This window comes from Ahaetulla prasina, chromosome 2 (assembly GCF_028640845.1).
Source record: "Ahaetulla prasina isolate Xishuangbanna chromosome 2, ASM2864084v1, whole genome shotgun sequence".
Classification (NCBI taxonomy): Eukaryota; Metazoa; Chordata; class Lepidosauria; order Squamata; family Colubridae; genus Ahaetulla; species Ahaetulla prasina.
The window spans coordinates 267621148-267647834 of NC_080540.1; the positions used below are offsets into that span (position 1 = coordinate 267621148).

At 37.6% G+C, this 26687-nt stretch overlaps 1 protein-coding gene across 1 annotated transcript; it reads left to right on the forward strand.

Annotated features, from left to right (window-relative positions):
* Window positions 1-24: 24 nt before the first annotated feature.
* DHFR (dihydrofolate reductase) lies at window positions 25-15277 on the forward strand. Its single transcript, XM_058168955.1, has 6 exons — window positions 25-407; window positions 2115-2164; window positions 3591-3696; window positions 7568-7694; window positions 14394-14509; window positions 14716-15277. The coding sequence occupies exons 1-6, from the start codon at window positions 25-27 to the stop codon at window positions 14792-14794; spliced, it is 861 nt and encodes a 286-aa protein (XP_058024938.1). The 3' UTR covers window positions 14795-15277.
* Window positions 15278-26687: the final 11410 nt, after the last annotated feature.

Sequence of the window (26687 nt, forward strand, 5' to 3'; positions counted from 1 at the left end):
TTAAGAAAGTAGCCACCGCCTGCGATGAGCCGCTTGAGACGAGCCGCGCAGGTCGCCGGGGGAGCTCTAGGAAGGCCCGTCTGCCGGAGGCTTCCCGGGCTCTTCCTTCCCGCAACGGATGAAGCGCGGGCGTCGTTAGGTCACCGAAGCGCTCCGACTTCTCCGGTCAGCGAAACCGACCCCACCATCATGGCTGCCAAGACCGCCCGCCCTTCCCTCCGCGCGGGAGGCGCGTCTCTCTGCGCATGCTCCGCAGGTTCCGTTGCTCAGGGGTCTAGCGAGGAAAGGGGCTCGCCGAGTTGCTGCGGCGAAAAAAGAACGATGGTATCGTCTCTGTACTCGATCGTTGCTGTGTGCAACAACATGGGCATTGGAAAAGGCGGGAAGCTTCCGTGGCCTCCGCTCAGGTACAGTCCGGCTTCTTTTCGTTCATCCCGCGCTTTACCGCGAAGAGAAAAAAACCACAACTCCCAGCGTGCTTTGCTTGCCTTGCATTGGAAGTTGCATTGAATTATTTCTCTGAATGGGTGTGGCGTAGCTTGGGAGTTGTAGTTAATACGACCAGGCTTTTTTTTTTTTTAACCCAGAGGCTAGCAGATATTTTTTAGCTCAAGTTTTTTCTTTAGTGAACTCTTAACAGTAGCGTATTATTGAATTCATTTTCCCTCTGCCAGTCCTTAACCAGTACTACCGCTAAGCTGGGTAGTACTTTTCATCTAAAGCGGTTTTTAACGAACGGCATTATTTTGCCGCTAGCCAAATAATTAGAAAGTGCTTGAAATCCTCTTAGTTTTCAAAGCTCGAACTCCAATACTGGGCAAAAGCTTGAAGCAAGAGATAAAATATCTCCCCACCCACCCTCAGGCAGAAATCGCCCAGAGTTAAATAAAGTTTCACTGACCTTTGGGACAGCAAATTTACAGGTTGCGTTAACTGGAATAAAGGGCACGTTTCGGGTGTGGGTGTGTGTGTGTGTTCTGTGTTCTCCCTCGGGATGTACAAATAGTCGTCAATTTAGGACCACAATTGAGCCCAAAATTTATGTTTTTAAGTGAGAAATGTAAGTATTTGCCCCATTTTACGACTTTTCTCACCACATTTATTAAACTGCAGTTTTTAAATTGTTAAATTGCACATTAAGTGAATCCGGCTTCCCCATTGACTTCGCTTGTCAGAAGGTCGCAAAAGGATATCATATGATTCCGGGACACTGCAACCGTCATAAATGCAAAAGTCAGTTGTCAAAAGCATCCGAATGTAAACCACGTGACTAATGGTTGTAAGTCACTTTTTTCAGTGCTTTGAGTAACTTTGAGTGGTCACTAAATGAACTGTTGAAAGTCAAGGACTACCTGTACTGTCTGAAGGAGTAGAACTGAACATTGTAAATAAGGGAATTGCAATGTAGAGACAGTTGTAAAAATTAAAATTGGTCTGTGTGAATTAACTGCATTACTATTGCTTTGTGGTTTGATACCTTGACATATGCGGGACATGGTGGCTCAGTGGATAAGACAGTGAGCTTGTTGATTGAAAGGTTGGCAGTTCAGCGGTTTGAATCCCGAGTGCTGCGTAATGGGGTGAGCTCCCGTTACTTGTCCCAGCTTCTGCCAACCTAGCAGTTCGAAAGCACGTAAAAAATGCAAGTAGGAAAATAGGGACCACCTTTAGTGGAAAGGTAACAGCTTTCTGTGTGCCTTTGGGGTTTAGTCATGCTGGCCACATGACCACAGAGACTTCTTTGGATAGTGCTGGCTCTTCAGCTTTGAAACGAAGATGAGCACCGCCCCCTAGAGTTGGGAACAACTAGCACATACGTGCGAGGGGAACCTTTACCTTTATCTTACCTTGACATAAGAGCAGAAACAAAGAGCATCAAGGGAGTTTAGATCTTAAAATTTCATGGACTTTTTCTATTATCTAGACAGGCATCCTGGAATTAGGAAAATGTTTTATGGGACTGGGGTGTGTGTGTTTGTGTGTACATGTGGACGCACACTTGCTTGATTAAATCATGACACATGATTCAGGTAAGTGTCCAGATCTTGCGAGTAATGATAGAGAATGCTCATGAAAGTTACATAATCACAAAATGTGTTTTTGTTTTTATACAGGAATGAGTATAAGCATTTTCAGAAAATGACAATGACAACTAAAGAAGAAGGTAATAGTGGCTAATTTTCCCTGGATTGGGTGACGGCTGTCATTGTTTAGAACAGTTGTTGGGAACTATGGCATCTTTATGACTTGTGGACTTCAACTGGCTCGGGAATTCTGGGAATTGAAGTTCACAAGTGATAATAGTTCCACACACCCTGGTTTTAGAAAGAAACTGAATCAAATTCTCAAATCTGCTTTGAGGATCCAAACACATTATTGATCATATCAGAAGCCCACAGGCTGCTGAATGAAAATAATATTTTTATATGTTGTGGAAGTATATTCTTGATTCAGCTGAAATCAACAGCAAAGTCTTAATAAGCCAAGATAACAATGCCATATTTATTTTATGTAGTAGTATAATTTGCAATCTTAATGTTTTATATTTTCATGTTAGTAGTTCCTTTCCACAATCCTTCAAACTATGTTAGCATAATTCCAAATGTTTAGTAGAATAATTTATTTAAAATGAGCTAGAGCAGGCCTGTCAAACTGACAATCTGCAGGCCAGATGCATCATGTGCAGGCCACGCCCACCCTGGATCCGCAAAGGCAAAAAACATTGCAGTGTATCACGATACAGTGATGCAATCGAGTTTGACATCTTGGACCTAGAGAGAAACACCTAGCTCTTATGTAATTCTTTCAACTAGTGGCTGCACGACTAAGTGCACTTTGTGTTCATTTCTATCCTTATTAATGTAAGAATATATTCATCAGTCCATGTGATAATAGGATATTAGAACTATCAGTTATGCAGAGATTTGCTCCAATTTATATTCTGGAGAGAAGGAAGTAACAGAAGAGAAAGGTTGCATCAGAATAGAAAGAAGTTTAGGAAACGATGTTTCTTCCACCATTTTACAACAAAATAATTTTCAAATCAGGAAAGGATTTTGTGGCAGCAATAAAAACCAATAGAACCATTAGGAAATAATCCCCACACCAGACAAAGAACACCACAGTATCATAATTGTAATTAGATCATAATCACAAAATCATAAAAATCATTTTATGTTTTTTTATAAATCATAACATTTATGAATCATAAAATGACTGGAAATCATTTTCCAATAGAAATGGAAAATACAACAATTAGCCAGGAAATAAAATATAAAGATGGCTATTTCATAAAGAACTTTTGCAATCCAAATCCCCTAATGTTTTGTGCTGTGTGTCAGGAATCACAGAAGAAATGCATAACAGAGATCTTTTTTTAAAAAAAATGGGAATCACCTTTCATCAGAGGCCATCCAAATTTTATTTTCTTCTCTAGCTGACCTTCTTTCAGTGAGCCACTGATATCAAGGGTTTTTCTTCAAAGTTTTGAAAAGTGTAATAATATTGCTTGAAAAGGTTGACTAAATATACCACACTATAACCACTAGGCGTCACTACATAATCATATTAAATATATTTGCATTTTACAGGAAAGCAAAATGTGGTCATAATGGGTAGGAAGACTTGGTTCTCCATCCCTGAGAAACATCGTCCTTTAAAAAACAGAATTAATATAGTACTTAGTAAAGAACTGAAGTAAGTATCAATGTTGATTTTTTCCAAATATCATTGTAGCTGATTTCCTTACAATCAGCTATAATGAATAAACTGATTGTTGAGAGTCATGTTAACATAGTAGCACACCAACTTAAATAATTATATTTGATTAATTATTAGTTCAGTTCAGAAATCAGTTCAGTTCAGAAATACATCCATCCATTCTGTCACAGAATTATTTAGCAGCAATAATTTATTTTCATTTTAATGTGAGATATTCATGGATATTCTACTTTCACATATCTTTGATTTCATGAACAGATTGCAAAGAACTTTGGTTTTTTAGTTAGTATCCCCAATAAATGTATGTTAATTTTAGTGCATTAATAATGCATATAGATTTCATTAGGATTCGTTTTTAGCCCTCAAAATAATATATGTATTATTCTTTGAATTTTACTAACAGTTTGTATAATCTGGGGAAACCCCACACTAATATATCAGCAGGGTTGCTATGACTAAGTTACTTGCTATTCCAATCAAAGTGCCTACCCTCGTCAGTATAACTTCTAAAGCTATTGCTGAAGTGCATTAATTCAAGTTGGGTTCCTAAAGCAGATATGTGATTGACATAAATTCATATATTGCATGCCAAAGGCACAAAAACAACATATTAGACCTAAAAAAAATTTCAGCCTAATTTTAAATAAATAAATAAATTTGGAATTCAAGTTTAATTAACATTGATGTTGCTATCAATTTTAGGGGTTTATTATATTTAATGTATATGGGCAGGGGGTTGGATTAGAAGGCCTCCGAGGTCCCTTCCAACTCTGTTGTTATATTATTATATTATATTTCCAAGCATTTTGAAGGATTAAAGTGACTTGTTTACTTTATCTCTTGTCTTAAAGCTTTAATATTTTAACTTTATTGCATTAAAATTGAATACAGCCTGACTTTCATGGATGAGCAGTATTTTAACTAACTTAAATTTGGGGGGAAAAAACTTAGTCACTTAGGCAGGAATGGGTAGAGTAGAGCAGGGATCTCCAACCTCTGGGCTACAGGCCACAAGTGGCCGTGAACTGTTTGCAACTGGGTTGTGGAAACGGCAGGCAAGCATGCACGTACATCCTCTCTGCCACGCCCACTAGTCCACAAAGCTGGAAAGGTTGGTGAACTCTGGAGTAGAGTATTCTAGAAAGTGGGTATGCCCTCTGCTGGTTTGATTGGGAGAGCAAATTTACATGAATCAGATGCACTTACAGATACATGAAGACCATCTTAGAAGCAAAAAAAAAAAAAGCACCTTCTACGAAGCAAACTTTATTAAAAGTTATTTTTTTGATGCTTGCTAGTATGTATTTTATTTTTTATTGGATGCATTTTCTCTTTTATTGTAAGCTATCTAGTTTATGTGTGTGAGATGAGTGGTTCTATAAATGAGAATAAATATATAAAATTACACAAAATTTGTGATGTTGGAAGTAAAAATAAGAGATAGCCAATTCTTCTGTCCCAAGAACAGATTGTGCATTCAATAATCAATTATTTCTAAAAGCTGCTTTTAATATTTCTACTCATATGTCAAGATAATTTGTACCGTATTACAGTTCCACTATTTTTTAAAAAATAGGCAACACTTTCATTTGCTGTTCTTAATTTGTATGTGGCTGATTCGAATACCTTTTATTTAAGAACATAAGAAATGTCCTACTGGATCTCCTACTGGCCCATCTAGTCAAGCAATCTGTTCTCACAGTGCTAACCAACTGTACAAGGAAGCCCTCTATTGTCCCAAGATAGCCTTCAGAGGCAATCTTGCTACTGTCAAGGCTAATAGCTGTTGATTCCCATAACTTCCATGAATTGCTCCAACCCTTTTTTGAGGCCAACCTAGCTGGTAGCCAGCACCACATGTAATTTTAAATATAGTGAAGAAGGCAGTAGATAGTCTGTACAGTGAGAAAACAAGCCATCAGATCCAGCTGGATACTTGATGAGGCTCAATTGCCTCATAAGGGCCTTGGTTAAATGCTGTCTGAGGCAATACAACAAACTTGCATGAAGCAGCTGCCATTGCTTCTGAGGCATCTGCTGTTTCTTTTCTCTGAGTGGATGTTTGTTATACACTGAAACGGATCAAAACAGGGAGTTGAAACTCCTCCCTTTGTCTCTCTCTTGTTAGGTAGCACAATAGCAAGGTCTTGGCTGGTTGCTTTGTTCCAAAGGACCACAGGCAGTGCTTTATCATGCTGCTTTTTGCCTTTTGTAATAGCAGTGAGTGTCCCAACAATGATATGCTTCCCAAGCCCTATGGACCTGTGATTAGCTACAGTCCCTGCCTCTGTCTCTACGGTATCTCTCTTGGAGCAGTCCTGTAAAAAAATAGACCATTGCATTAGGGCCTAGAAATTCTCCCCACATACTGTTGCCTGGAACCAGCCTTGTCTTTTCCCTCACAGCCTGCAACGTAAAAGAGTGGATTTGCTTCCTGGCCATCCCTCATATTTCAAAGGCCAATAAAGGAGATTTCCAGCCTCATGGCTCTGCTGTTTTCACCATATAAAATGGTGACAACAACATGAGTCTCAGTCTAACCCAATCATAACACTCCAAATTCAGGGACCATACCTTAGAAATTAGGAACCATGGCAGAACTCTTTCTTTTAAGCAGTTTTGTGGGGGAAAGGGGAGAGGGAAAGCTGATACCCAAACAAAGCACATGATATACCTTCCTCTTCAGTTGCCCTTAACATCTGGAATATAACATCTCTTTAGTAAAATATTGAACTATATTCAGCTGAAGTCAATGCACACATCTGAAAGGAAAGGTTTCCTCCATGGAACATAATAAAGTCTTGAGCCTTGCCCTTAATCTTTTCCTGTTAGTCCCAAAGGTGCTTTTCCAAGAGGCAACTGGACTTCCTTGTTTTTCTTTAAAGATATTTCACTTGTCATCCAAGAAGCTTCTTCAGCTCTGACTGGATACACCAAAGGATAAAACATCCAGACACAAACTGAGCAATGTGGTATACGCTGTACAATGCAGTGAGACATTGTACATGCTGCACAATGCAGTGAAATCTGTACATTGGCAAACAAAACAACCACCTCAAAAACACATGGCACAACATAGGAAAATAAACCCATCAGGACAAGATGCAGCATTCCATCTGCATTTAAAAGACAAAGGCTACTCTTTTGGAGACAGCAAAGTCCACATTTTGGACAGAGGACCGCTCGTTTGAAAGAGGGGTCAAAGAGGCCATCTATGTCAAAACTGAACAGCCCTCTCAACAGAGGGGGAGGGATATGACATCTATCTCCTTTCTACAACACAGTCTTTTTAACAGTTCCAAGAAGGCTCCACACCAATTTGCACTACTCAGATGATCCTGAAGAAACAAATAAAGCTCCAATTGGCCTCAGCGACACTCTAAAAGAAGACAAATGCCAACTGTCTGCAAGGATTATAAATCCATTCCACACTATCCAGTTGGAGTTGAAGAAGCTTCTTGGATGAGAAGTGAAATGTCTTCAAAAAAAAAACAAAGTCCAATTGCCTGCAGAAGTTGTAAATGCCCCAACACTGGAAATTTTTAAGAAGATGTCGGATAACCATCTGTCTGAGATGGTGTAGGGTTTCCTGCCTGGGCAGGGGGTTGGACTAGAAGGCCTCCAAGGTCCCTTCCAACTCTTTTATTATTATTATTATTAACTGCCTCTTCAAAAAGCACCTTTGGGATAACCATGACCTGGATGAATCTCCATAGACTTTTTCTGTTAGGTTTATCTTTTGGTAACCAGAAAAATACTTCAAAGTAAGTCCAACTACTATTTTATGCTACATCTATGCCTCCAATGTCCTTGGATTTTAATTGGTATCATGTGTTTATCCTTTAAGGGACGTTCCTGAAGGAGCCAATTACTTGGCTAAAAGTCTGGAAGAAGCCCTAGATCATCTTGAAACACCAGAGATGAAAAGAAAGGTAGACAAGGTTTGGATAGTTGGAGGAAGCTCAATATATAAGGTATGATTTAAACACAGAACATCTTTATGTTCTAATAATCTAATAATCAGAGATTAACTTTTTGGGACTCATTAGTTGTCTTATAACAGTTCTCAGGTTTCACAGAATATGTGAATTTTTTTTTCCTTATCTTCCTTTTCAACTTAATAAAGTTAAATCAGCTTGGATAAAATTCATAATGGTGATACAAAAAAAAATCAAATAATCATTATTGAATTGTAAAGGACATAAAGGCCAGTAAGATAAATTAATACAATTTAAACTGCAACTGATCCAATGTTACAATTTGATTAAAATATTCCTGTAATAAATGGTTCCATTTTATAAATGTTCTAATTCTATTTACTGATTCTGTTATTTACCTGAATTATATGAAGTGCAAGAAAGTCATCAAATATAATGATGTCAAGAGCCCACTCTTTTTGTTTTTGCTTTTTTCATTTTGGGCCATGGCAATCTAGTTATTGCAAATCCTTTATTAGTTTGGAATATTATATCCTTAATATAACAAATAAAATCATAATTGGTAACAAAATATTGTTATATGATAACTTCTATTAAATCTAAATATTTTGTTCATAACTAATTTAGCATTCTCAGAATATTGTTTATAATTTAATATTTTTGATCTTTCTTTCAAACTGATTACATGTATCTTGTAAATATATTTTTCTTACATACGTAAAAGTTTCACAGAAATCAATAAAATGTTTCCAAATATCTAAACTAAAGCCCTTTGGAACATCTTACTGTCTAAGATCTGTCCCCATTCTCCTATCCTTCCATAAGAGCCTGAAGATCTGATTCTCCTGGTTGGAGACCAGACGGGGGAATTCCATGCTGGAGGTGGCTGATGGATTGATGGCAGACTCCCCCCTCCCCCTTCCTGCTTTCTACTCTCCACCCGTCCATCTTTTTGTTACCATATTGATTTATTCTCATGTTATTTTTCACAGTTTATTTTATTGTTCTTTTTTTTTTTTACTTCTTTTCCTTTTTTCCTTTTTAATTGTCGTAAGCCGCCTAGGGTAGTGCAATAGGCAGCAAATAAATTTAACAAATAAATAACAATAAATGTCTATGGAGATTCTCAGTAATCCAGGTCATGGTTGTCCGAAAAGTGCTTTTTCAAAAGACAACTGAACTTTGTTTTTTCCTTGAAGACGTTTCACTTCTCATCCAAGAAGCTGCTTCAGCTGAGAAAGCTTCTTGGATGGGAAGCAAGGAAAAAATGAAGTCCCGTTTTCTTTTGAAAAAAGCACTTTTGAGATAAGTAATAATAAATAATAAATAACTAAACACCAAAGAAATTTAAAATTATATTTAAAAAATAAAGCTATTTTTAAGATAAAGGTAGTTTTCAACTTATGACCACAAATGGGACTGGAATTTTGGTCACTAAGCAATGCAACCATTAAGTAAATCATTATGTGACCAAAACCAATTTTAAATTTACACATTCAGTGTCAATGCTATCATGCCTTCTCTGGCTGCACATGTCATCCAAAAGCACAGTGATTAATTTGTAGATGATTTCATTCCTTAGAGGACCCTGTTAATTTCTTCAAGATTCATAGGCTCAAAAGAATCCCAAGTGATCTTACTAGTTGTTACCTTGGTTATCTCATAACGTTTTTCCCATTCAGCCTCCAGTTCCAAATTTTGCCTAAAGTGTGTTTCAAATTGTTTTCAAACGCCAGCAGATAATATTGTCCGATGGCCAACTTACAATCCACCTAAGGAAATATTTATTGTGATTTGAATATGTGACTTTTTGCTAACTTTCCCTTTGACTTTGCTTATTGGAAGCCAGCAGAAAATTTCAAATCCCATGCATATGAGATCCTTGCTTAATGACCTGTCATCTTTTCTTAAGAAAGCAACAGGGACTTCCAGGATTGCTGTCACTAAGGGATGCAATCACGTGACATCATGTTTTGTGACTGTGATGGAAATTCCAGGCCCCATTACTATTGTTAAATGAAGACTACCATAGGCTTTCTGAAAAAATAGCCTCTGTAAAGTATGCCATTCCCGAGGGAGTTAGCCCATGGCTCGGCTGAGGAGCTGGCGGCCGCCTGGGATGAGGCGGCCGCTGGCGCCTTAGACCGCGTCGTGCCTTTGCGGCTTCTGACCCGGCGACGAACTCGACCAGCTCCTTGGTATAACGAGGAGCTGAGAGAGATGAAGCGCCGGAAAAGAAGCCTAGAGAGCGCCTGGAGGTCCAGCCGCTCCGAACCAGACCGAACACTAGTGAGGTCATATATTCAGACCTACCTAGTGGCGATCAGGGTGGCGAAACATAACTATTTCTCCGCACTCATCGCATCGGCAGATAATCGCCCAGCCACCCTGTTTAGGGTGACCCGCTCCCTGCTCAGGCAGGAGGCTCGGGAGGACCCCTTACAGGGACGTGCTGAGGATTTTGTGCAGTATCTGTCTGATAAAATCGCTCAGATTCGGGACGGCTTGGACACTGATTGGATAGATTCAGGTGGGATGGCGGAGACGAGTCTTGAGAATGTTATCTGGGCTGAGTTCGATCCTGTGACTCCTGAGGACATGGACAGGTTGTTGGGTAGGTTGAATTCCACTACATGTTTATTGGACCCGTGCCCCTCCTGGATGGTGCTGGCCACCCGGGAGGTTACACGAGGCTGGCTCCAGGAAGTTACCAACGCTTCTTTGTTGGACGGTGTTTTCCCTGCCGCTTTGAAAGAGGCGGTGGTGAGGCCCCTCCTTAAGAAGCCCTCCCTGGACCCGGCTATTTTAGCGAACTATCGTCCAGTCTCCAACCTTCGCTTTTTAGCGAAGGTTGTTGAGAGTGTGGTGGCATATCAGCTTCCTCAGCACCTGGAGGAATCTGTCTATCTGGACCCGTTCCAGTCCGGTTTCAGGCCCGGTTACAGCACCGAGACGGCTTTGGTCGCGTTGGTGGATGACCTCTGGAGAGCCCGGGACAGGGGTTGTTCCTCTGTCCTGGTTCTTTTAGATCTCTCAGCGGCTTTTGATACCATCGACCATGGTATCCTGCTGCGACGGTTGGAGGGATTGGGGGTGGGAGGCACCGTTTATTGGTGGTTCTCCTCCTATCTCTCTGACCGCTCGCAGACGGTGTTAGCAGGGGGGCAGAGATCAGCCCCGAGGCGCCTCACTTGTGGGGTGCCTCAGGGGTCTGTTCTCTCGCCTCTCCTGTTCAACATCTACATGAAGCTGCTGGGTGAGGTTATCCGTGGTTTCGGGATGGATTATCATCTGTACGCTGATGATACGCAGCTGTACATTTCCACCCCGAGCCACCCCAATGAAGCCGTTGAGGTGATGGGCCGGTGTCTTGAGGCCGTGCGGGTCTGGATGGGGAGGAACAGGCTCCAACTCAACCCTTCCAAGACAGAGTGGCTGTGGGTACCGGCGTCCCGGTACAGTCAGCTTACACCATCGCTGACTGTGGGGGAGGAAGTACTGACCCCCAGGGAGGGAGTGCGCACCTTAGGCGTCCTCCTGGACGATCGGCTGTCCTTAGAGAATCATTTGACAGCCGTCGCCAGGGGAGCATTTTATCAGGTCCACCTGATTCGCCAGTTGCGCCCCTTCCTTGACCGGGACGCCTTACGCACAGTCACTCATGCCCTCGTCACTTCCCGCCTGGACTATTGCAATGCTCTCTACATGGGGCTCCCCTTGAAGAGCACCGGAGGCTCAGTTAGTCAGAATGCGGCCGCGGGTGATAGAGGGAGCACCGCGTTGCTCCCATATAACACCTATCCTGCGCGGCCTACACTGGCTACCGGTAGTCTTTCGGGTGCAATTCAAGGTCTTGGTTACCACCTTTAAAGCGCTCCATGGCTTAGGACCGGGATACCTTCGAGACCGCCTTCTGCCGATTGCCTCCCAACGACCTGTGCGCTCCCACAGAGTGGGCCTCCTCAGGGTGCCGTCGACCAAACAATGTAGGTTGGCGGCCCCCAGGGGGAGGGCCTTCTCTGTGGCGGCACCAGCCCTGTGGAACGAGCTTCCTCCAGGATTACGACAACTACCCGACCTCCGGACCTTCAGACGTGAACTGAAGACTCTATTATTTCAGCGTGCGGGACTAGCCTAAGATAAAATGTTTTAGCATATTTTAATGGGGTTTTTATTGATTTCTATTGTTTTAGTGATCAGGCCATGATAATATTTAGTTTTAACTGGGTCTTAATGTTTATTTATTATATTGTTTTAATATGCCTGTGAACCGCCCTGAGTCCTACGGGAGATGGTGCGGTATATAAGTTTGATTAATAAATAAATAAATAAATAAATGCCCAATCTTTTGGCTTGCTTGGCTGCATTGAGTAAAGAGAAATTGTTTTGGGCCACATATAAAATATATAATATAACTATGACTAAAATCACATTATGTTAAAAGTTTACTATCTTGTGCGTGCACATTACTAGATGTCCAGGGTTGCATTTGGCCTGTGAGCCTTGGGTTGGACATGCCTGATCTATGTCATGAATGGGAAATATTAAAAATGAATTAGTCATGGATATTCATTATTTGTTGGTAATGGATATGAATATATTTATTTGATGTAATCCAATTTTCTTCTTGCTTTTGAAAATTTTCATTTAATTAAACTGCAGAAAATGTTTAGGAAAACCATTGCCAGATTAGCTTGAAACAGAAATTTTCAGCCAAGTTATATTTATTTAATTATAATCTCTAGCTGTATATTATTAGGGTTGAAAATGTATACCCTGTTTTCCCCAAAATAAAACAGCCCCTGATAATAAGCCCAATCAGGCTTTTGAGCGCATGGCAATAAGGCCAAGCGCTTATTTCAGGGTTCAAAAAAATATAAGACAGGGTCTTATTTTCAGGGAAACACAATATGGACATACAGTTTCAATGTGGATTATCATTTAGATCTTTCATTTAGTATGACTTGAAAATATATAGATTGTACTTATTACTGCACCACCTATTTCAGTGAGCTTGTGAAAATATCCATATACTTTTTATGCAGCCTTTACAAATTTTATATGCAGAAAGGCAAAAAGCTAATAGTTTAAATGACCTGGTTCAAAACTGCTGAACAGATTTTTCTGAGCAGAAACTCATGAACAGCTGTCGGTGGCAAATAATTAGTCAAGTTTATTTTATACTCCAAGAGAGAACATCACCTGACTCATTTTGATTAATGCATTGTGCAAAATGTTACTCATTTGTAAGGAGAACAAGAGATGTGATATTTAATTTATCAGTTAGTGAATAATGAGAAATGAAGGTCTTTTGTTACCTGTGCTAACAAAATACTTTACTTAGTCTTCGTCTAAAAAGCAATGTTTTTTAAGTCTTCAAAAAACATACTTTTCTCTTTCTGTTTAGTATGGCTTTAGATCTTTTCCTCCATATTTTCATGTAATTAATATAATAAATCTCAAGCACATGACTGATTTGTATTTTGTGACAAAATAATTTACTCCCTGCTGTTTTTTCTTCTTTTTCACCTGAAGACATTTATAATTAGAACAATCATGTTCCCTATAAGTGTTTATGCTTAAAATATTGGATTAGGTCTGCATGAACTGGCATTTGTCAAAGCTCTAGTTAATAATGCATTAAGTTCATTTTCTTCAGATTAAGTGTTCAGTGGAAGAAAAACAGGCAAGTGAGCTTAACAGATAAGACTGTTCTTATCTGCTCATCTGCTAATTTTTATACTATTTTATAAGAAATGTTTCCCTTTTCATCTAGAAACTAAAAAAAATCACTGATCAAGATACACATTGTTTCAAAATGATTTACTTATATCACAATAAAGGAGAATATTTGTAGCTCAGGGTTGATATGAGGTTTCCTTTGCACTCTCTGAGCTTGGTTATTTTCTAGCACTGATGATGTTACCTAGTTTGGTTATAAAACATCTGCAAGGAAACAACCAAGGTCAGAGAGCACCAAGAAACCCTCCTACAAAATAAACTATTGATAGGGTATCAGTATGCAATAATATATTATCGGGTCACGAAAACATTTTCTACTTTATATTAAAGTACATCCTGCCCATGCTAACTCATGGTTCCTTTAATCATTGTTTTATCAATGATTAGAATGGCCTAAATGTCCATTCTTTTTTTTTTTCATGTTTTATTTACTTTATTTGAATAATATATAAAAATTCCATCAAACTGTGTTGTCTGGGTACAGTTGTTTTTAGGCAATTGTAATCAAAATGTTTACAATAACATTCATCACAATAACATTAATACAATAATAGCAATAATATTTTTTGTCTATTTTATCAAATTTCTGTTTTAACATTTATCCTTTTTATGTCCATTCTGAACTACAAACTATCCAACTACACTTTAGTGAACTCTGATATGTTCTGAAGACCCAGCTATATAATGCAAAATATGGAGGAAATCTTTTTACTAGTGAGCTGGTAATAAACACGGGTGTTTTTTCAGTCCAATTGTGACTTCCAGATACAACTACATAACCAATGTTGGGATGGGCAAGTTTATTCTGGTGTTTTTAGGAACACATTTTCAACCTTTTCATTCTTTGGATATTTAAGTCCAAAATTTATTTTTCTTTAAACTAAAAATATTATTAAAACTGCTTACCAAAATGATGTTAATGTTCAGGGAACAAATATTTTTCATGTTGCTAAATAACTAAAACTCATTCACTATGTCTTGCTATTTTCAAAGGAAGCAATGGAGAAGCCAATCTATCACCAACTGTTTGTGACAAGAATTATGCATGACTTTGAAAGTGATACATTTTTTCCAGAAATTGATCTTAAAAAATACAGACTTCTACCTAAGTAAGTATTATATAGACAAAAATATCTTGTAGCAATTCCATGTATTTATACCAGCAATATAAAACGTTTCATTGGTTTATCTCCACTGAAGTAAAACTTGAACAAATTTATTTGGTTTAACAATACAGTATGAGTAAAAAATAACATTTCATGTTACTTTCAATTTAAAAAGTATTTATCCACTAAATTATTATTTGTCTCTCAAGTTATACAGGTATCCCTGTTGATATCCAGGAAGAGAATGGAATTCAGTATAAATTTGAAGTTTATGAAAATATCATCTAGACCTTATTTGATATGAGCAAAATTACCCTTTAGATCTAAATCTTTTTGCAGAATTAATCAAGACTTTTGCCTGCATTTTATTCTGTACAAGAAGAAAAAAAGTGCCTTTGTGCTCATCCTTAGCCCATTCATTGAAGCTATTGTGCAAAAAAAAAAAAAATTCCCCTGTAGCCGTTCCACTGAGAATTGCTGCCTCTGCTGTAAGCAAAGACAGTTTTATTTGCAAATATAGCTCAGTTTAGCTGTTGAAAAATCAGGAAGAGGAGCATCTGTATTACATATTTCATGCCAGAAAGCAGGTGAAAATCATAATTCTGAAGGTTGTAAGATGTATTTCTGAATTAATGTTAATAATTAAAAAGATAAAAGAAGTTTCTTTTCTATTGTTCAACTCTAACTCTTTCATGTTCATAAATATTTGTACTATTAAATACATTCCATGTTTATTTTTCATTAATAAAATAATGTATTCTAAAATCCTGCTTTTTGAATGATAAGTCTACTTGTCTGGTGTGTGTGTGTGTATATATACATATATATATTTATTTCATGTTAAAACATTTGATCCGTTTGTGTCAAGAATAATTTGAAATTTTCCAAAGGTTGTAGTGCTGTCATTTGTATTAATGGTGACAGAAATTGTAGATCAGAAGTTCTGGAAAGATATAAATGCCATACTCCAGATTTATACACCGGTACATAAATATTCATTGCATGTATTTAGGCTAAACACATATTTATGCAGAATTCTGTGATAGTGATCCACATGCATGAAAGATTCACAGATTGCACTAAACCAGGGGTCTGCAAACTTGGCTCTTTTAAGACTTGTGGACTTCAACTCCCAACTCCCAGGGAGTTGAAGTCCACAAGTCTTAAAAGAGCCAAGTTTGCAGACCCCTGCACTAAACCATGGCTTGCTGAAGAAGGTAGAGCTGGCTAAATTCATACAAAATTAGGCAACCTACGTTAGAATTCAGGGTGCAGATTTGGCTGAATAGATTGTACCATGCTAAGTACTATAAGAAAATGATCCCTATGCCTGTTTCAGATGCATTGGGAGCTAATATTTCTCAGGACTGAAATACAAAAAATATAAATAATCACCTGTTAGCTCAGTGTTAAGAGTATATATAGAGTAATTTCTATATTAGTGAGTTGAAAGGGGCACTAAGTTAACCATGTGGTGCCTACTTTAACTCTCAGAACACCACCATTTTAAATTACTTTAGCTCTACTAAACAATTGTTTCCTTTTTAAATGTGCCATGTTGACTATTAGAGAATCTTCCAAATCCACATAGCAAAATCATACACGATGCAATAGGCTCATAGCAGTGGTGGGTTCTGTGGTTGTGGTTTGGTGGGCGTGGCATGGCTTGGTGGGTGTGGCTTGGTGAGCGTGGCAGGGGAAAGTTACTGCAAAATCCCATTTCTTCCCAATCAGCTGGGACTTGGGAGGCAGAGAATAGATGGGGGCGGGGCCAGCCAGAATTTTTACTACCGGTTCTCCAAACTACTCAAAATTTCCGCTACCAGTTTTCCAGAACTGGTCAGAACCTGCTGAAACCCACCTCTGGCTCATAGCTGAGGGACTGCAGCTTCAGATTACCAAATAGGGTACCAAATAGGATCAAAGAGCAATAACAGTAAGCATTCTTTTAAATAATTAACAGAAAATATAATGGCAACATATATCACTAATGCTCTTTTGCTTCTACTATGGAATACAAATATGAATACAAAGGGTCAGAGTACTCGAAAGGTTTGTTAAACTTTTATTTGATTAATTAACTCGCAGCATATTCTTGATTTCTCTTACTCCTCTTTTTATTTCTTTAAAGTTGGTTTTTGGAGTAATGAAATATCCTTCACATGGATCTTTAAACCTATGTATTTGGAAACCCAGAGGAAAACCCATAACTGCTGTAAAAAAATATTGGTAAATTTTCCAGTAAGGCAAAACTCTAAGCACATTATCAAGAACATGGTGGTGCTGCCATGAAGGGGATGGGTGGGTTTTTTTTATGGGTCTGTATTTATGCTGTGATTTTTAATGCTGCAAGCCGCCTGAAGTCACCTATGTTTGAGTTGGGCAGCCATATATATTTGTTAAACAAACAAAAAAACAAACATTCCAGATAACTTGGACTGGGAGGAGCTGGGTGATACCAGATAGTAACTCTGTGAGAGCATTAGTGATATATGTTCCCATTATTTTTTCTGTTTAATTATTTAAAGAATAAAAAGAGAGAGAGAGAGTGTGTGTGTGTGTGTGTATGTATGTATGTATGTATGTATGTATATATATATATATATGAGATATTGCAAGACACATTTTGCTCTGCCAAAATTTTATGAATGAATATGTTCAAGGAAAAGGTTAAGGTTAATTATAGATTTCAAGAAACAATTTTGCACTTTATATAGGAAAGTATTGTGTTGCTTCTAATTTATTATTCCTTTCAAGAAAAAAAGACTTTAAAATATTTGAAATGTGCCAGACTGACAGTTAAAACTAGTTTAGCTGCTAATCATCTTATTTCATGCTGCATTTGTCTTTCTAAGCGCAAAAAGTGAGCAGAGATCACTCATATAATATGATTGGGATATGATGGGAAACCAGGAAGTAAAACAAAACTTTCCACAGCATTGTCCCTGCAGTCAAACTCAGAGTGAATTTTGTCTTTATATTTTAATTTCTATTTTTTCTTGGTTGTTATGGATTGCTATCCTGAAAGGTAAGATGCAAGCAACCAAAATAAATAGCAAGAGAATATATAAACGGGGATACAATTAGCATTTCATGGAGTTACACTTAAATAGGTTATACAGATAGGATATTCATAAATGTATAAATAGGGTATGTACTTAAATAGGGCATGTAGGGTAGTTGTAATAAATAAATACCCTATTTACACTTAAATAGGGTATATCCCATTATATAATATAGGATGTAATAAGTTATAATAGAGTATAACGGATAGACAATTCAAAACGCCCATCTATTGTCCTTAACTGAAATTCTCTACTCAGAGCTGAGAACATGTTAATCAACTGATAGTTGATGACATTTTTATTACAAATTATTCAAGCTGTAAACCTGACAATTTGTTATTTAAAATTTAAGTACTTGGGGATGGAATTGGATAAGTAATTGATTTTATTTTAAATGAAAAGTTAATGCAACTTATAATGTTGGAACAGAATTTAATTTTCTCCAGAACAAAAAAGCAAATGAAATTGCACTCAGCATTCTTGCGATAATATATTATAAATTACCTTTTACTTCAGAATGGTTTTGTTAAATTGTTTTTAAACTATGTTTTTCCATTTCTTTTTCATCATCACCTTCCATTTTGTCAAAAACTTAAAGAATTTTAGTTTAAAAATAATAGATTTATTAAACAGAATACATCATTATTCTGAATTTTTAATTATGAATTACAGGTAATCATTGCAGAGATGATCAGGGTGAGGTCAAAGGTGGGTCAAATACATCTTCAGTTTGAAGTCCATGCCCCCCTCAGAGACCTAAACCCCATAAAAATCCATTGAGGCTTATTTGACACAATTTGCCTGGATCATTAGTAGATCAGAGGCTCGTGTATAGGTAGCATGGAATAAACTTATACTTTTGAACCCTATCCCAGCTCAAAATGTCTTGACTTATAACCAATCGCTTAGTAACCAGTTATGAGCTACTTATAAAAGGAGACTTATAACCAAATCCAAAGTTCAAATAATTGCCTTCCTGCAATCACTTGGTACTTTATGATTGTTTACAGCACTCCACAATTCAACTGAACATGTTTTATGGTTTGACTGAAAACCTGCACTTCCTGTTTTTAGCAAAACTGTACCATAGCAAACAATGGGTTTCTTTAACAACTCCAGTATTTGCACTTACAACTGTTCTGTTTGCTTAATGACTTACAACCATAATGGGCAGCCTCCATTACAGTTGTAACTTGAGGACTACCTGCATGTTATTACATGCTAATTTCATTAATCTATTCTAAGACAGGGGATATTATTGTGGACAAACATGCCTACATTTGGCTAAGAGTGGAAGCAGCATTTTGCCTTCTATAGTATTAAAATCCTTGTCAAGTGACAAGTTGTAAGATTGGTTTCCTCAGTTCTACCTGTCATATTCCCAACATATTAGAGCATCTTAAGAGTAATGGCATCCCCAGCCCATTTACTCAATAGCATAATAAATAACATTTATAGCATAATCGTTGACATTTATCCCTCGTATCTCCAGAATGTACAAGTATACTAGCTTTCAACGCATGGTTGCATTTTGAAATTGTATCAGAGGTACTTTATTGGGCTCTGCTGAGAGACTCTATCATTACTGCAGCAAAATTAATTGCTGAGATACTCTGGAATCCTGGAGTATACATTTCCTGAAATTATACAATTTTTTCCCTTTCTCAAATTCTACACAGGAATAAGCAACATACTGTTTGTACGCAGTTATATTCACAAAGTATTTCCCACTCATCAGGTTCCCTATCCTATCTAAGGTGTTTAATTGTTTAGATCCTAATAGATAGCATCTATCATACTACAAACAGAGCAACAATTATGCCTGAGCTTCATATTGCCCAATTCATACTTGCAAAAAGAGAGAGAGAAAGAGAGAGAGCTTTACTGTAGCCTATTGCTACATTTGGATATGAACTTCAAAAAAGGACGAAGCTAAGGTGGAATAGTATGGAGCATCATGGGATGCTAAAATGAGATTATTGACAACAATCTTGCTATTTTCCTTCCATTAAATTATATTTTGTAACTGGTCACACCAACCACAGTAACTGTTTTCTTCATTCACTTCATCAATAGAGATACAACTAAAGAGACATCACATTAAATTACTCTACGTTAGCAAGAGATTACCCACATTGACAAAAGAAGTAGGCTGACCACGACGGCTATAGTCACTAATACATCATGACTGCATAAATTAAAATATGTGGTAATTACACTCACCAAGATATTGTGGCAGACTGATGCATTTTAGGTGACTCACCAATCTACTTTTGGAACTCTAATGGAGGCCATCTGGTTTCAGCTCTCTTGCTGGTGCTATTAAACAATATTTAATATTTAAGCTGTTTAGAACACTTTGTTCCCAAGAAAGCATAAATGAGGGGGATTAAATTATAACTGTATTATACTTTTCTTTCTGACTGGTAATTAAATTGTCATTCATTGTGCTATATTATTCATTGCACTTAGCCACATAGTACCTGGGAGAATTTTTTTCTCTTGTTCTACAAGAGATTGTTTCAATGTTACTTATTTTTAACTTATACAGTGATGACTACTGTGGAAACAACGGTCATTCTAAAGATGAGAAATATCCTACTGTCTTGCAGTATTGTAAGACTTATAAAACAATATTTTAAATCAATTGTTAACCTAGCACTTTGAAAGGATTAATTTTATGCATAATGAGAAGCATAAATTCTAAGAATAAGATGTAGAAGTGTGGGCAGCAAAACAGCACATCTCACAGTCTTTTACAGAGAACAGAACCAAAATGAGAATTCAGCCATGGGTCTCAAAAAGGTCCTCTCAGCCAAATTGTTTTTAGGAAAAACAGAGATGGAGCGAGCCATAGTAATGAAACAGCTTGGATGTTTGGGTATGTATATATTGGATGATCTCTGGCAAGGGCAGGGTAGTGGTTGTATTTTCATCCTTGCTCTACTTGACTTCTATGCAGCTTTTGATCCTGGTATCCTGCTTGATCGGCTCAGAGGATTAGGGGTGGGTGGCAGAGTGTTATGCTGATTCACCTGCTTTCTCCAGAGTATAAATATAAGGTCTAGTCATTCCCATTTAAATGCCACAGATTGTTAATAGACATAAACAAAATGAATGCAACTTTAGAGGTAAAAGATAATAATTTCCTTAAAAGACCTAGGCATTCCTAGCTTTCCTCTAATCAATTTCACAGTAAAAAAAATACATATTAAATAATTCCATTGGGTTCCTGTTAAGAGTAGGTTTTTGAATTAATTTTTGTTGGAGAATGATGACTAACTAATGCCTGTTATATAATGTCCTTGAAGATTTCTATGTACAGAAAAGAAGGTGGATAAAGCATATACAACATTAAAAATGTACTTTTCCATTATGAGTAACTTTACTAATTCAATTGTTTTGTAGTATTCCTAGTATTGCTAGGAAACAGTTGATATTCAGTTGCCATATAGGCCATTAAATGAGCTACTTCAAATTGAATTCCTTCTCACAAACAAGAAGAATTCAAATAATTAAGGCAACAGGGATGAACAGATTATCTACATAGACTTGTTGCTACTATCCTTATGAAGTTCTCCCATGATCAGATAACCAAAAGCTTTGTTACTTTCTCTGCCAAAAGTCTTATTCCTGGAGATCATTTCACTTCATTAATGAATTCCTTCATTTGCCTATATATATATTTTTAACATTAAAAGATTTTTAATGTTAAAATATTTCTCTGTAAAAGCTTTCTGTTACCTAAATAACTGTTTTCTCATTGGCCTCCAGTCAGGGATCAGAAATATAATTAAACAATTTAAATCAGATAAAGCCCCAGGTTCAGATTTTATTAGGTGTGAAACAGAGGTGGTATTTAGCAGGTTCTGACCAGTTCTGGAGAACCGGTAGTGGAAATTTTGAGTAGTTCGGAGAACCGGTAAATGCCACCTCTGACTGGCCCTACCCCCATCTATTCTCTGCCTCCCGAGTCCTAGCTAATCAGGAGGGAATGGAGATTTTACAGTATCCTTCTCCTGCCATGCCACCAAGCCACACCCACAGAACCGGTAGTAAAAAAAAATTGAATCCTACCACTGGTGTGAAATAATTAAAAAAAACCAATTTGAATGGTGCATCCCAGGACTAGCTTGTCAGTCCCAAACTCAGACAACACATTGAGATCCAATAGAGTCCAGATCTTTATTTGCTTGTACCTAATACACAGAATCTTGGCAGACTAAAGCTATTATCTTCTAACCTATTAAATTTACCTTGGGAGATTCTAAGGTATCTGAACGTTTTTCTCCTTCTCCCATCCAATTCAAGTTTGCACAGTCTCTTATCTTGGCTCCTTCCTTGGAATGTGTTCCTTCTCCCTGGGAAGCCATTATGCTATTGCTGACATTCCTCCTTGCACCTTCTTCAGCTGCATAGATTCATTTTTTACAGCAATAGATCATCAAACATGATACCATAGGTTTGAGGTTTTGATACAAGCACACACACCCCACAATATATAAGAAGGGTAAAAGAGATGATCCAGCTAACTAGCACTCAATCACTTTGCTAAGTTAGATCAGCAAAATGTATGGTGAACAACTCCAGAAGAAACTAATTGCTTGGCTTGAATCTGAAGACATTTTGAGGGATGAACAGGTTGAGTTTAGAACAGGACAATCAACAGTTTATCATGCCTTGGTGCTGCAATATCTAGAAGAAAAGTATATCCGTAATTCAGGACAATCCTATTATGCGGCATTTATTGATTTCAGGTCAACTTTTGACACAGTATCTAGAATTAAACTGGCACAAATTCAAAGATATCAAACTGGCAAACATCTACTCCTGCTGCTCATTAAAATGCAAGAAAATACAAGACTGAAAGTCAGGTACACAAATCAAAGTCACTGAGAACTTAAAGAAATGTTTTATTTTGAAATAATTCCAACTTCCTTTTTAAATGCTGTAGGAAGAGGGAGAATTACATTTATAGTTCATTAGTTACCATTTCAGTTCACCATTTAATATACTTTTAGAAGAAATAAATTATTGTTCCTTGTATAATGTTCTGAACAGGTTTTTCATTTAATTATTTTCATATTTATTCTAAAGCTGTAAATATAGCTTTAGAATTAAATGTCGAGCATATGCTTTTATGCGGACTTTAAATTCAAGCTTCCAATCCAGATGGCAATCTTTAAAATATTGAGAAATTTTCAATTAAAGATTAAAAACAATCATACAAGTCTGGTGTTTGGAAACGTGGGTAGTTTTTTTTAAATAGATCTGTCCAATGTTGTAATAGCAAGCATATTACTGAATTGCAATATTTTAGTGCAAGTACCATAATATACATTACTGATCATAATGTATGATCCAGAGCCCTCTCTGAGGTAGATGTGTGGTTAAGAAACAGGAAATATAAATAAATACCGTATATACTCGAGTATAAGCCGAGTTTTTCAGCATGTTTTTTGTGCTGAAAAACGTCCCCTCGGCTTATACTCGAGTATATCTGACTTTCTCGAGTTTTTTTTTTTTCACATTATACGGATGGTGCAAACTTGGCGGGCTTTTGCATTAGCTGGGAAGCCCTGCCGGTGCAGTGAGAGGGCGGGCGGAGCCGCCAGCCTTCTCGGCTGAGGGAGGAGGCTTTCCTGACGGTACCTGCCTCATTTCCCTCCCTCGGCTTATACTCGAGTCCCCAGTTTACCCCAGTTTTTTGGGGTAAAATTGGGGACCTCGGCTTATACTCGGATCGGCTTATATTCGAGTATATACGGTACATCAGGAGCTGGTAATAACACCAATTTTCCTAAATGTTTTTGGGACCCACAAAACATTTAAAACTCTACTGAAATTTGGCAGCAAAAAGCCACGATTTTCCATTTATTTCTTAGAAAAGCAAAAGATGTGCATAATACAACAGATAGACATAGATATCTTTAAAAGCATTTAAAACTACTTAAAATTTATAGCTTTCCCAAAAAAATTCCTATTAAAATACCATCCCTAAAGTGATGTCACTATGTCAGAGAGCTACTCATTGAAGCTCTCAAAAAAGGGTGATCCAAGGCCATCAGAATCAATGTACATACCCTACATATATAGTACCACACAAAGTTATTTGCTACTGGCTGAACATAAACATGACTAAGACAGAGTGCTAATTAAACAAATTCTGTTCCAACTGTTTCCTTTTATTTTTAAAACTTTAAATCAACATACCAATACTTACTAGCCTATACAGTGCTTCAGATTTAGTTATAAAAAGGTACTATGCAGCCTCAAGGATATGAACAGAGCATTTGTCCGCAACTCCAAAAAGTAACCATTGGCTATACAGTGTTTCAGGAAGATATAGGTAGTCTTCAACCTACTGCCATTGATGGCAATGATGATTGTAAGTCATGATAATTGTAAAGTGGGTCATCATCCCATTTACAACCTTTTTTGCAGTTGTTATTAAGTGAACACAACAGTATGTAGTATGTAGTATGAACCCATTGTTTGCTATGGGCCATTTTTGCCAGAAACCAGAAGTTTTCTGGAAAAATGGTATAAATGTTTGGTGATCACATGACCATAACATGCTTCAAACAGCCTTAGATGTGGGCTGGTTGTCCAGTGTCTAGAAAGCAGTTACATGATTATGGGATGTGGGGGCGTTGGAACTTCAAACTCAGGTCATAAGCTTTTGGGGGAGTCCACTGCAACTTTGAATAGTCACTATAATACAGTACATATTTCCACCTGGATATCGTATGATATACTATTCTGGAGTTGAATCCAAACCATTTCCCAGCTCTAATATGTTGTCAAATTAAAATCCATTGTTACTTTTAAGAAATATGAATACCAGGAAGAGAAATGTTACTGTAACCCCATAATGCATTTTAAATGATTAAAGATAATTAATAAAAGCATTATTATTGGTCTGTGTAATGAAGTATTTACAATAAGCGTTATCATTCTGTTAACATACTTTTTTAAAAATACTTGTTCTGTAAAAGGTTACTTAGTGGATTTTAGGTGGCCCAATGGGACTAAAAGACTGATTTTTTCGATTTAGTGACACAAAGAAAATATAATGGAAAATTAAGTCTGGATAGATTGCTGAAATATTGATATTGCTATAATTTTACAATGATATCAACAAGCAAACATAACTGCAAATTTTTGGTCACCAACTAATGCAACTTCAGGTAATACATTTTCAAACTTGAGTAAACAAGCAACTGTAATCCCGAATAACTGACTATTTAAAAAAGGATATTTGCAGAAGAGTTTCAGAACTGTAAAATACATTTTATGTGTAAATTATCTGAACAGTTACATGAAAATACAGGCTTCAAAAATATTTGAAAGCCTTTTCACATCAGATCCTCTGCAATTTGTCCTATTACAGTATTTACAGTAATTAGCAATGCAGAGCCATTGGGGGTATATTAAGTAACATAACATATAACATAACATAACATCAGAGTTGGAAGGGACCTTGGAGGCCTTCTAGTCCAAACCCCTGCCCAGGCAGGAAACCCTACACCATCTCAGTCAGATGGTTATCCAACATTTTCTTAAAAATTTCCAGTGTTGGAGCATTCACAACTTCTGAAGGCAAGTTGTTCCACTTATTAATTGTTCTAACTGTCAGGAAATTTCTCCTTAGTTCTAAGTTGCTTCTTTCCTTGATCAGTTTCCACCCATTGCTTCTTGTTCTACCCTCAGGTGCTCTGGAGAACAGCCCGACTCCCACTTCTCTGTGGCAGCCCCTGAGATATTGGAACACTGCTATCATGTCTCCCCTGGTCCTTCTTTTTGTTAAACTAGACATACCCAGTTCCTGCAACCGTTCTTCATATGTTTTATCCTCCAGTCCCCTAATCATCTTTGTTGCTCTTCTCTGCACTCTTTCTAGAGTCTCAACATCTTTTTTACATCGTGGCGACCAAAACTGGATGCAATATTCCAAGTGTGGCCTTACCAAGGCATTATAAAGTGGTACTAGCACTTCACGTGATCTTGATTCTATCCCTCTGTTTATGCAGCCCAGAACTGTGGTGGCTTTTTTAACAGCTGCTGCACTGCTGGCTCATATCTAGATGGTTATCCACTAGGACTCCAAGATCCCTCTCACAGGTACTACTATTGAGCAAGGTACCACATATCGGTACTGGTGCATTTTGGTTTTTTGGCCTAAATGTAGAACCTTACTTTTTTCACTGTTGAATTTCATTTTGTTAGATAGCGCCCAGTGTTCAAGTCTGTCAAGATCTTTCTGTAACTTGAGCCTATCTTCTGGAGTGTTGGCTATTCCTGCCAGCTTGGTGTCATCTGCAAATTTGATGAGTTCCCCATCTATCCCCTCGTCCAAGTCATTGATGAAGATGTTGAAGAGTACTGGGCCTAAAACAGAGCCTAGGGGTACTCCACTGCATACTTCCCTCCATGTGGATGTAGTTCCGTTGAGGACTACACGTTGCGGTTGGTCAGCCAGTTACGAATCCATCTGGTGGTGGTGCTGTCTAACCCACATTTTTCTACTTTATCTAGTAGTAGGTTATGGTCTACTTTATCAAATGCTTTACTGAAGTCCAAGTAAATTATATCAACAGCATTCCTCTGGTCTACTAATTTTGTCATTTTGTCAAAGAATGCGATAAGATTAGTCTGGCATGATCTGTTTTTGACAAACCCATGTTGGCTTTTGGTTATTACTTTGTTTGCTTCTAGGTGTTCGGTGATTCGTTGCTTGATTATCTTTTCCAGAAACTTCCCGGTATTGAGGTCAGACTGATAGGTCTGTAGTTTCCTGGATCTGTTTTTCCTTTTTGAAGATGGGAACTACATCAGCTCTTTTCCAGTCCTCTGGCAGCTCCCTGTGCTCCAGGATCTTTGAAAGATATAGTTCAGTGGTTCTGAGATCACGTCTGCCAGTTCCTTCAGAACCTTGGGGTGTAATCCATCCGGTCCTGGTGATTTGAACTCGTCTAGGGTAGACAGGTGTTCACTTACCATTTTCTTCCCTATTTTAACTTGTGTTTCTAATCTGTTTTTTGTAGTGCTGTTTTTGATAGGTTGGATTGTTTTATCCTTTTGTGTAAAGACAGATGCAAAATAGGAGTTAAGTA

Bases quoted from the DNA above. Each gene is read 5' to 3' on its own strand.
- DHFR (XM_058168955.1), top strand. From the start codon at position 25: ATGAGCCGCTTGAGACGAGCCGCGCAGGTCGCCGGGGGAGCTCTAGGA. The intron at 3,697-7,567 runs GTAAGTATCAAT...TTATCCTTTAAG, and splicing joins GTACTTAGTAAAGAACTGAA to GGACGTTCCTGAAGGAGCCA. The intron at 14,510-14,715 runs GTAAGTATTATA...TTGTCTCTCAAG, and splicing joins AAATACAGACTTCTACCTAA to TTATACAGGTATCCCTGTTG.